General features: G+C 41.3%; 1 protein-coding gene across 1 annotated transcript; it reads left to right on the top strand.

The window, feature by feature from the left end:
- Positions 1-358: 358 nt before the first annotated feature.
- On the top strand, positions 359-12,396 carry Ccna1 (cyclin A1). The gene is made up of 8 exons (XM_013031471.1): positions 359-542; positions 5,821-6,067; positions 6,248-6,372; positions 7,016-7,239; positions 8,911-9,115; positions 10,144-10,257; positions 11,658-11,791; positions 12,315-12,396. The coding sequence occupies exons 1-8, from the start codon at positions 378-380 to the stop codon at positions 12,361-12,363; spliced, it is 1,263 nt and encodes a 420-aa protein (XP_012886925.1). The 5' UTR covers positions 359-377; the 3' UTR covers positions 12,364-12,396.
- The last annotated feature ends 247 nt before the right edge of the window (positions 12,397-12,643 follow it).

The raw sequence follows: 12,643 nt of genomic DNA, 5'->3' as shown, positions 1-12,643 counted from the left end.
TATCTTGGGTGTGTGTGTGTGTGTCATGAGGCGATGGGATCGGGGCTTTTTACCTGGGGAAACCCTAAGGGGGTGGGGGGGGACGGGGACAGGGTGTGTGTGTGGGGGGTGATCCTACGTGTAAACTCACCTGAGGCTGAGACCCAGGTCTTGAAGGTTTGGCCCGGTTGCTCTTCTTAAGATCCAGCCCTCGAGTAGGTCTTGGGGGAAAAGCCCTGGAGACGTGCGGAGTTTTGGGTTCAGAACCGCGTTGGTGACTCGCGCGCCTCAGTTTACCTCTGAGCCCTCGCCGCTGCAGGGAGCCGGGGGGGGGGACTGACTCACGGGGCCGGTCTGTCTCTCTCCCCTGAGGGCCGCAGCGAGCGGAGTCTGAGGCAATGCTTCGCAGCAACTCCAAGAGCGGAGTCGTCCTGCCCCCCGTGACCCGGGGTCTGGAGGCTTGCCAGATGCTCACCAGAGCGCAGCTGGGTCAGGATCCCCCGCAGAGGACCGTGCTGGGAGTGCTGACTGAGAATGGCCAATACAGGAGGACCTGTGGCCAGGTAGTGAGAGCGAGCAGCGCCCGGGATGGGGGGGGCGGGGGGGGATTGGGGAGCTCCTTCCTAATCCGAGGGAGGGGCTTTACCCCTGGAGTTGTCCCAGAATTTCCCTTGAGAACCCTAAGCTTAGAACCCGGAGTCTGGGGAAGTTGGTGCATGGCCGCTGCTGGGGCTTGAACTCACAGACTTGAGCCTTAACTCCACTTCTCGCTTTTTGCTTATTAATTGGAGATTTGCTTCTGTCAGACTTCTCTGCCCCAGGGCTGGCTTTGATCCGCTGATCTTAGCCAGCAAGTACCTGGGATTACAGGCCTGAGCCTCCAGGGCTAGCCAGGAAAGTTGATCTCTTCGGATTACTTGAACCAGTCCCTTTTGTTATTTTTTAGCTAGAAATAGCCATTCCTTTTCTTTGTTATTCCTCCCCCCCCCCCATCCCCATGTCAAGGAAATGAGTTTAGGAACTGTTTGGATTAAGTATGTGTAAAATGATTTTAGGGCTAGGCTGAAAAGAAAAATGGCTGTGCAAAATAAACCTTCCTTCTGGTCGCAGTGGTATTCAGGGTAATCTAGGCCATGCCTGAAACATTCCTAGATACCCTTTGGTATGCGCATCCAGAATCAGGATTGGGGTGGGCTACCTAGGTTACTTCAGAAAGGTTGCTTTGAGAGCATACCCCTCCCCAGTACTAACAGCAAATGGGCAAACTGGTAATGGGTCTAGGTGAAGTAGTTGTATGCTCTTAATTGATCATAGGAACTTTCATTGGAAGGTGACAAACCCGGACATTTAAATGCAAAGGAGATATTGGTTGTTGAAGAATGGATTTTTGTTTTTAGACAGGTCCTCAATGATGTCTTAGCCTGTCTTTCAAATCTGAGTCTGGTGATGCAAGTATCTTTCTCATTATTTATGGGCAAAGAAGTTTTGAGAGACTTTTAAACACAAATCTTCTTTCTACTCCCGAATGCTATGGTGAAGACTAGATTACTGCCTCCTTGAGTCATCTGCCTTTTGTTGAGACCTAGAAAATACACAACATGATCTATTCAAAGCTTTGGAGAAAATTAAATGAAAGTAGTTTTAGTAAAGTTAACAGCAATATTTATTTAAAATAAAGTCTAAGTTCTGGTACTTTGAGGTTGAGAGTTGTGCCTATGTGAGTAGTCTTATTTTAAATTCAGTCACTGATGTTGCCTGATGCCACTGGTTTTGCATTTGCCTGCTCCATTTCTCCACAATCTTTTAGAAACTTATTTCCTACTTCACCTTCTCTTATTAATCCTCTATACCTCCTTCTAACTCTCTTTACTGTTATCCTCATTGTTTTACTTATTATTGTTGTTATTTTGTGCTGGTATTGGAACTTGAACCCAGGGCCTGGGTGCTGTCCTCGGCTTTTTCACTGAAGACCAGCATTCTTCATAGAAATAAAGCCACAGCTTCACTTCAGGCTTTTTTTTTTTTTTTTTTTTTTGGGTCTGGTCATGGGGCCTGAACTCTGGGCCTGGGCACTGTCCCTCAGCTCTTCAGCTCAAAGCTAGCGCTCTACCACTTGAGCCACAGCGCCACTTCCGGCTTTTTTCTTTTTGCTTATGTGGTGCTAAGGAATCGAACCCAGGGCCTTGAGCATGCAAAGTAAGTGCTCTACCACTGAGCCACCTTCCCAGCCCCCTCACTTCAGGCTTTTTGATGGTTAATTGGAGATTAGTTTCATGGACTTTCCTGTCCAGGCTGGCTTTGAGCTTCGATCCTCAGATCTCAGCCTCCTGAGTATCAGTTAGATTACAAGTGTGAACCATGGGAGCCGGGGTTAAAAAAAACTACCTTCTGCCCATGTCAGTGGCTCATGCCTGTAATCTTAGCAACTCAGAAGGCTGAGATCTGAGGATCATGGTTCAAAGCCAGCCCAGGCAGGGAAGTCCAGGAGTCTCTTATCTCCAATAAACCACTCAGAAAACCAGAAGTGGAGCTGTGGTTCAAGTGGTAGAGTGCTCGCCTTGAGCTGAAGAGCTGAGGGACAGCGCCCAGGCCCAGAGTTCAAGGCCCATGACCAATAGAAAAAAAAATTACCTTTAAATAATTGTACAAAGGAGTTTCAATTCAATGTTAGTTTATGAGTACAATGCATCTTACCAATGCTACCTCTTCAATCTTTCTTCCTCGTCCCTTCTAACCCCACCCATCTCATCATGTTATTTGGCTCCATTTTCACAGGTTGACTATTATGATTGTATTTTCCAACCCTTCTTCTCTCCTTTGGTTGACCTCCCTCTTGTTGACCTTCCCCAATAGGTGTTCCTGATACTCATTTTGTAAGCTTAATTCTTCAAAGGAGTTACAGCATTGTTGTAACTCTATCCTTATTCCTAACTAATGACTTCGCATCCCATTTTCCTAAAACTATGAAGCAACTGGAAGAGAACCTCCACTGCTGCTATGTGCTATATACCCTCTCATCTCATCCTGTTCTGTGACTGGTGTGTTTTGACCCTCACCTATGCCAGGTGAGTCCCCAGACTATGCTTCATGTGTTTGTGTCTCTCCAGAGATACCTTTCCAATAGTTCTTTTTCCTCCCTTTAGTTTCTTTACTGGATTGAACCCACAAGCATACATATCTGATTTTTTTTTTCTATCTTCAAAATCTTTCAGAACAGAGCTCTTTGTAGAGGCTGGGCTGTCCCATTTGTAGCAATGGTTTAGAGGCGTGACTCAGTTGCTCGACAATGAGCCAAAAGTACTGAGTCCAATCCTAGTCTCAAACCTTAAAAAAAAAGAGTTTGTATTCTAATAGCATACAGGCAATAAATAGAATGTCTGTCCTTCCTATCCCCAGGCAATAAATAGAATGTCTGTCTTTCCTATTCCCAGTGCCGTTTGTCACCCTTGATTCAACTTTTCCTCCCTTCTCTCATTTACTAGGAAAATGCTATTGGCTCTGCTTTGTAAAATGTCTGAGATTTTTTTTCTTTACCCTTGTCCCTGTTTTGTACTATTTGGCTCAAAAACAAATTTTAGGCACCTCTCTTTCCAAATTATCAAATATAGGCCAAAAAACATGGGGGGGGGAGTCATACTTTTGAAGCTGTGTTCTCTAGAGTTAGATTGCCTGGAATTTGTAAGTTTCATGACTACTTATTTGACTGTGATCTTTCTCTATACATGTACCCCCAAAAGATCCTTCAAAACAAATCAGAAGCCAGATGCTGGTGGCTCATGCCTGTAGTCCTAGCTATTCTCAGGAGACTGAGATCTGAGGATCATGGTTTGAAGCCAGCCTGGACAGAGAAGTCCCCAGGAGACTCTTAATCTTTAATTAGCCACTCAAAAAACTGAAAGTGCCGCTGTGGCTCAAGTGGTAGCCTTGAGCACAAAGAAGCCCAGGAACAGTGCACAGGCCCTGAGTTCAAGCCCCACTGCTGACAACGCCCACTCCCCCATCCCCCGCCAAAACAAAAGACAAAACAACCCACAAAACCAAACAAATCATATTGCCTTACTCTTCTGCCTCTCCATGGATCTTTTGTCCACATAAAAGCCAGTATTTAAATGGCTTATAATAAGTACTTCATTAACTGATCTCTTTTTCTTGAAAAGCAACTGTACTGCCCTTTTTTTGTTTTTGGTGTACTCAGTTCTTAATACATCTCTTTCTTTTTCTCCTTATCTCTGAGCTGCAAATTTTATTCACTGCTAGAACTATGTCTAGTACTAGATGCTCAGTGAATATTTGCTTAATTAATGAAATATTTTGACTTATACATATATACCAAAAGTTAAGCCTGGCAGTGCTTTAAATTCATGGTGATCTGTTTATAATAACTTGTGACTGTGGTCCTTTATAGTGCCACTCTACTTCTGTCTTTTTAGTGGTTAGGTAGAGATAAGAGTCTCACAGACTTTTCATGTCCAGGCTAGCTTCAAACGCAGTCCTCAGATCTCAGCCTCCTGAGTAGCTAGGAGTATAGGTGTGAGCCACTGGTGGCCTGGTTTAAGATTTTTTTTCTTATTTGGACATAAACTATATATTTAACTTGATAACTAGAAAGGAAAATGGCAAAATCATATACTAACTTGGAATTAGCCTTCAATATTACAAAAATTAATTATAAGTAAGATATACTACGGCTAGCATTTATATTAGTCCAGTACCTGAAGCATGCCCTGACTTTCCTGACATTCTACATGATTTATCAGTGTCCAGTGCACAATGTTTATCAACTGTGGTACTACAGTTGATCCCGGGCTTCATGTTATAAGACTAAAGAAAAATGAAGTGATTTGAGAAATTTCTTCAAGTATAATTGCATTGTCTTATACAAAAAGATCTTCTAGCTAGTTTGTAAGAACAGTTAATAATGTGGGTTTACTAATTCATCCTGTTTCTAAAAAACAGGACATAAAATGTAATCTTATAGATGCCTGCAAAGAAAAGTTGACTATTATGTCATGACCTAGATTCAGTACTTGTAAAATTTTGCAGTGCTATAAGCCCAAATCCAACTTGTGATTTTCTTCCCATTTGTGATACTTCATTTTGGAAGTGGTTGTAGCATTTCTTCATTGTACAATCTTATGATCTTGAGTTCCCCTTAATCCATATGTAAAGAAAACAATAAATTTTAGATAACTGTCTTTCCCTATATCAGACAAAACTATATATTTTTGAAGCCTTAGTCTCTAGAATTAGACAGTCAGTGCAGATACTTCTATTCAGCAGTCAATCTTGCCAGGCATCTATCATCCTAGCTACTTAGAAAGCTGAGATCTGAGGATTATAGTTCAAAGCCAACCTAGGCAGGAAAGTCCATGAGAGTCTTATCTCCAATTAAACACCAGAAACCTGGAACTAGAGCTGTTCACAGCTCTAGCCTTGAGTAGAAAAAGTTAAGGGACAGGGGCTGGGAAAGTGGCTCAGTGGTAGAGCGCTTGCCTTGCATGCTCAAAGCCCTGGGTTCGATTCCTCAGCACCACATAAGCAAAAAGAAAAAAGCCGGAAGTGGCACTGTGGCTCAAGTGGTAGAGTGCTAGCCTTGAGCTGAAGAGCTGAGGGACAATGCCCAGGCCCAGAGTTCAGGTCCCACGACCGGACCCCCAAAAAAAAAAAAAAAAAAAGTTAAGGGACAGCACTAAGGACCTGAGTTCAAGCCCTAGCACTGACACTCTCTCACCCCCTCCATCCACATCAGTCTTGTTCCTAAGCTGCTAGTTGTAATTACTATATGTCTTTGGGAGGGGGAGGGTAATCTCCAATGAGATGAACCTTTTTTTTTTTTTAAAGGAGATCACAACAATCAGGTGTTTTGCTGGATCAGAAAATGTCTTTCCTCCAGCTGGAAAGAGTGTGCTGACTGACTGTGGGGTCCACGAACCAGCCAAGCATGGGTTTGATATTTACATGGATGATCCTGAGCAGGGGGACAGAAACAGCTGCCCCGGGAGAGAGGGCATAGCATTTGAGAATGTGTATGAAGTAGACACCAGTACACTCAAGTCAGATCTTCACTTCCTTTTGGATTTCAACACAGGTAATCTGACACATGTATGGCTAATGGTGCCCTGTATTCATAACCATCTGCACTGTTTCAGTGTCAAGTAACTAGCAAAAGAAAACTGGAAGTGATGACTGTTTTCATAATAACCTGTGATGGGTGAGTACTTGTGCCAGTTGTTAAATGAATTTATCTGACAATGTTGAACCTCTGCAGTTTCTCCTATGCTGGTAGATCCATCTGTCCATTCTCAGACTGAAGAAGCATCAGATTTTGGCTCAGATGTCATAAATGTGACTGAGTATGCTGAAGAAATCCATCAGTACCTTAGAGAAGCTGAAGTGAGTTTTCTCAACTTCTAGTACATATTAAGTTGTAAGTTCTTGGCCGTAATCACCAGTGAGTGGTATCATTATGCCATCTAAACATAAGAAATCTGTGAAAAATAATATAGGCTGAGCATCCCTAATCTGACAATCCCAGTTTTGAATTGTTTCAAAATCTGAAACTCATGAATACTGATGCATGATGACATACATGGAAAATTCCACATGGTAAAACTTCTGTTTTATGCACAGAATTATTAAAATGTTTCATAAAAGTACCTCTAGGTTATATGTAAATTTTATAATTTTGGTGGGGTTTTTTGTTTTTTGGTTTTTTTTGGGTCTGGTCGTGGGGCCTAAACTCTGGGCCTGGACGCTGTCTCTCAGCTCTTCAGCTCAAGGCTGACGCCTTGAGCCACAGCATCACTTCGGCTTTTTTCTTTTTGCTTATGTGATGCTTAAGAATCGAACCCAGGGCCTCAGGCATGCAAGGCAAGCGAGCCACCTTCCCAGCCCATAAATTTTATAGTTTTGTATTTAAGCTTGGATCATATCCCCCTGATTATAGGTGTGAGCCACCAGTGCCCAACAGAGATTTTAAAAAAAACAATAGCAACAACACTAAAAGTGTTTAAAGATCCACCTCTTTTCTGAACAGGTCAGATACAGACCCAAAGCACACTACATGAGAAAACAGCCTGACATTACTGAAGGCATGCGTACTATTCTGGTGGATTGGCTGGTGGAGGTTGGTGAAGAATATAAGCTTCGGGCAGAGACTCTGTACCTGGCTGTCAACTTCCTGGACAGGTTTCTCTCCTGCATGTCTGTTCTGAGAGGGAAATTGCAGCTTGTTGGAACAGCAGCTATTCTTCTAGCTTCGTAAGTGTTCTTTCAGCTTGGCTCATGTGAAACTATCTCTTGTCAAAACACTTGTTATTATTCTCTATTTATTGAAGACATTCAGTGCTTAACAATTGAAACTATTCATACTTCCTTTGAGAAAAGATACCATTTTTGTACAGTTTCAAGGAACTGAATCTTACCCACATATTCATTCTAGAGTTCAGATGGTTAATATTTACAGCCAAAAATAATCCAATATCCTGACTAAAACAGCCATCAGCTCAGATTCAGAATTTAACTATTTTGCTATGTAGTCTTTTTTTGGGGGGGGGGTCGGTTGTGGGGCTTGAACTCTGGGCCTGGGCTCTTCAGCTCAAGGCGAGTGCTCTACCACTTGAGCCACAGTGCCACTTCCGGTTTTCTAGTGGTTTATTGGAGATAAGAGTCTCATGGACTTTCCTGCCAGAACTGGCTTTGAACCGTGATCCTCAGATCTCAGCCTCCTGAGTAGCAAGGATTACAGGCGTGAGCCACCAGTGCCCAGCATGCTATGTAGTCTTTTGACTGCATTCCAATACAAATAAAAATCCTCTTTAAGGGAATTTGATTACACAAAAGCTGTCTTCATGATCTAGCAACTAGTCCATAATAATAACTTATTTGGTTACAGTGCATAAACAGTTTTAGCTGGTTTCTATTTCCATCAGATTTGTAACAATATTTGTGTTAGAAAAGAGTTGGGCTGGGGCTGGGAAGGTGGCTCAGTGGTAGAGCGCTTGCCTTGCATGCCTGAGGCCCTGGGTTCGATTCCTCAGCACCATATAAGCAAAAAGAAAAAAGCCAGAAGTGGCGCTGTGGCTCAAGTGGTACAGCGCTAGCCTTGAGCTGAAGAGCTGAGGGACAGCGTCCAGGCCCAGAGTTCAGGCCCCATGACCGGACCCCCCACCCCCCCCCAAAAAAAAAGAGTTGGGCTGTGTCTGAGCTGCACTTAAGTGACATGTTGCTGAATAGAAGACCCTTTTCTGGTCTTTCTACCTCAATGACACTAGCTACTAATATGTGAGAACTTTTTAATATTTCCTCAAAGAAAGCAGAAACAAAAGCAGAAGGGAAGAAGTGATAATAGTAAAATTATATCATCTTTCTCTTGGCTATTTAACATCACTTGCTAATTCAATAAAGTTGGAGATCTTCTTAATAATCAAAGGCCTATGTAAATTTTCCTGCTATAAGTTCATTACCATATTCTTTTCCACAAAATGATTTGGAGACCATAGGATTAGTAAGAATTCATATGTCAAATCTATCATTGATAATTTTTCAATCTATCATGTCTATCATTGATAATTTTTTAAGTCTATCAGAGACTTAAGACCTACAATTCTCATTTGGAAATGTTTTTTGACATTACTCTTAAGAAGAAGTACAGCATATCTGTAACACTCATGTTCTTGGTCTAGAAATAAGCTCCTAACATTTTCATATCCCTGTGCTGTTCTGAGCTTAAGTAGGCACAGTGATATATAAAGTAGTCGGCAAGGCCATGTTGAGAGACGAGGAAGTAGAGCCATGAGTTCCAAACTTGCTCCCCTCCCAATTCCTTATCTTTCCCAGGAAAAATGAAGAGATATATCCACCTGAAGTGGATGAGTTTGTCTATATAACTGATGATACATACACAAAACGACAATTCCTTATCTTTCCCAGGAAATATGAAGAGATATATCCACCTGAAGTGGATGAGTTTGTCTATATAACTGATGATACATACACAAAACGACAACTGTTAAGGATGGAACACCTGCTCCTGAAGGTTCTGGCATTTGATTTGACAGTACCAACCACCAACCAGTTTCTCCTTCAGTATTTACGGCGGCAAGGAGTATGTATCCGAACTGAGAATCTGGCCAAGGTAGGCCACATGACTTCCAAAAATTTCCAGTGTCAAGTTTAGTTCTTCTTTTCTAGTTTTTTTATCTTATGTCTAGGAAACATTCTTGGTAATGAAGTAGAGCTAATTTTAAGAACAAAGCATCTAATTATAAAACATTACTATTGTGGTAAAATAGTAAAATTCAGCAGCCACACATTATTTAGGCGTCCATGATTTAAAAAAAAAAAAAAGAAATTCAAGCTTGGAAACTCTTTCCTTGATAGATACAGACCACGTGTAAGAATTAATTCTTAATTGGGAAAAATTAAATGTAGAAGTTTGTTTTTTTCTTTTTTTTGTGGATAGTATTGGGGTTTTAACTTAGGGCCTCATGCTTGCTAGGCTAATGGTAGCATGTCTGCCAAGCACTTGAACCATACTCCTACTTGGTTTAAAACTCATTCTGATCTTTCAAGAAATAAAGCATCATTTGGTCATATGGAGTTAGTGAAGTTTGATTAAAACATAAAAGTATGAGTTTGGTCAACTTGCTTACCAACCACTACAATTTAGGATATATGATATCTATATCTATACATCTGTCTATCCATCTATCCATGTGCAAAAGAATAATCAGGATGTCTATATACATTTCCCAATGTATTTTTTATAATATGTTCCCACTGGTATTATTCTAGCCTGGGAACCATATTCATGTGACTGATGACTGAATAGATTTAATATGGATTTTTTTCTTTATGGCTAGAAGCTATGCTCTTATTGTGCTAGAATGATACTACTATATCTGATCAGCAGATGCCACTACTAGCATAAAATGAGGGAAATAACCTATCTCATATGCAGTGAATAGGACAAATATGAGGACATTTACATTTTATATTAGTATAAATGTTGTTTAGGTTAAGGGAAGTCATACAAATTGTTAATCTAGTGAATTATTTTGACTATTCCTATGCTTATAACCAGATGCGCAGTATTTTTATCAATATTCTTATTCTTGGTCAAATTCCTAACTCACGTTTGTTTGTTTGTTTTTTCTCTCTTAGTATGTAGCAGAACTGAGTTTACTTGAAGCTGATCCTTTCTTGAAATATCTTCCTTCAGTTATAGCGGCAGCAGCTTATTGCCTGGCAAACTACACTGTGAACAGGCACTTCTGGGTGAGATCCTTTCCTCTTCTTTCTAGGTGAAATTCAAGGTCAGTGTTATATCTGTTCAATAACTTTCAAGTTTTGGAAGGTCTTGCTTCTTTTTGGGGGGGGGGGAGGGAGGGGAGGAGTCCGGCCATGGGGCCTGAACTCTGGGCCTGGGCGCTATTCCTCAGCTCTTCAGCTCAAGGCTAGCGCTCTACCACTTGAGCCACAGTGCCACTTCTGGATTTTTTCTTTTTGCTTATGTGGTGCTAAGGAATCGAACCCAGGGCCTCAGGCATGCAAGGCAAGCTCTCTACCACTGAGCCACCTTCCCAGCCCCAAGGTCTTGCTTCTTTCGAGGAAAAATTAGTGTTATAAGGAATTGGTTTACAGCAGATGACAACTTGATACTGAGTCCTGCAGATCATCCGCCAAGACTTGGACTCAATGGTCTTCCGCTGAGGGGAACAGATTTGGTGGAAAGTAAAGGAGACTGTGGTGGGCTCATTCCACAAAAGCAGGCCTGGGAACCTCAGTGTCTACTGCTCTGTGTGGAGGGCCTCCAAGTTTGCAGTCATCATCACTTCAAGTAAAAACTCTTGTCCTTTACTCTTGCGAAAATAACAGCATAATATAACAAACCGTAAGTTTGGTAAGGGCAGCCAACGGTTTGACTCCTCAAAAGAACAGGGCAGTTGCTACAGAAGGTGACAAGATCAGAAATGGTCTTCCACATTTTGTTCAGAACACTCATTTTCATGTTTAAAAAAGTGAAGGGTCAACTTTTATTTTCTAGAATTCTTCGTGTGTGTGTGTGCGTGTGTGTGTGTGTGTGTGTGTGTGTGTATGTGGCGGGGGGGGCGGTATTAGGGTTTGAACTCAGGTTAGCTTATTCACTCAAGTGTTCTTCCACTTGAGCCACAGGTCCCCTTCTGGCTTTTGGTGGTTAACTGGGGATAAGAATCTCACAAACTTTCCTGCCTGGGCTGGCTTCAAACTTGAATCCTCAGATCTCAGCCTCATGAATAGTTAGGATTATAGATGTGAACCAACAGTGCTTGGATAATACTTCTTCTTAAATTGTATTTTGACTAATAATCTTTTAATCTTTTATATTCTATGCAAATTGGATGCTTAGGAAAGCAGAGCTTTTTAAGAAACAATAGTCTTACTCATATGGCAACAAGGAAAGTAATCTGCCCCAATTTTAAGAATTATAAATATACATTATGAGAAATTGGAGAAACTTAGAAATCTAGAATACTGGTTATTCTTGTTACTATTTTATATCTGAAATCTCTAATTCTTCTGAGCTATGTATGGATATTTAATAAGCAATTAATTCACTTTACTTCACAGTTCAATGTTTCAGATTTCTAATATCATATGAGGTTATGTGAGGCATTTTTTTCTTTTGTCTTGATTAGCCAGAAACCCTTGCTGCATTTACAGGCTATTCATTAAGTGAAATTGTGCCTTGCCTGAGTGAGCTACACAAAGCATGCCTTGATATACCCCATCGACCTCAGCAAGCAATTAGGGAGAAGTATAAAGCTTCAAAGTAAGTTTTCTTATCTCGGTTCTTTAAAACTTAATGAGGTTATTGTAGTATCAGCAATAGAAATAGAATAAATTGTCTATCTGGCTTTTGGGGGTGGTTAATTGGAGCTAAGCGTAAAAGTAAATCATGAAAATTAATTTGGAGAGCCCTGGATTTGTAGCTTTTATAATTTTATAATTTTAGTACTTACAGAAAGCTGGATTTTTTTCAGTCTGCCCAAACTACAATAGCATTTTTTGTAGCCTAATGGAGATTGTATAAAACTGCTATCCTGGGCTAGGAAGGTGGCTCATGCTTGCCTTGCATGCATGAGGCCCTGGGTTCAATTCCTCAGCACTACATAAGCAGAAAAAGCCAGAAGTGGTGCTGTGGCTCAAGTGGTAGAGTGCTAGCCTTGAGCTGAAGAGCTGAGGGACAGCACCCAGGCCCAGAGTTCAGGCCCAGGACCAACCAAAAAAAACAAAACAAAAAAAAACCCTGCTATCCTTTGCATGGGCTGACCTTGTTGTGGGTCTCATTTCAGGTATCTGCATGTGTCTCTCATGGAACCACCTGCAGTTCTTCCTCTGTGACAAGTGTCAGTGCTGAAGCACTTCCAAAACCCAGCCATCACGTCAGCAGATTTGCTCTTAATTTTTTCAGGTGGCAGGCTGGGTCAATGAATATCCATACAGATGATTTTTTTAAACAATGTAAATTCAATTCTCTTAGACTTTAGTAGATTGTATTATAGACTAGCATTTTTAAAGAATAAACAATTTGACTTATAATCATGTCTCAGACTTATTTATTAGTTAGCCTGGCAAACACAGTGTTGGAATTTGAGTTGAGAGTGTTTCAATCACTCTGTTT

Source organism: Dipodomys ordii, unplaced genomic scaffold (assembly GCF_000151885.1).
Source record: "Dipodomys ordii isolate 6190 unplaced genomic scaffold, Dord_2.0 Scaffold140, whole genome shotgun sequence".
Lineage (NCBI taxonomy): Eukaryota > Metazoa > Chordata > Mammalia > Rodentia > Heteromyidae > Dipodomys > Dipodomys ordii.
This window is presented reverse-complemented; position numbering and strand designations above follow the sequence as displayed.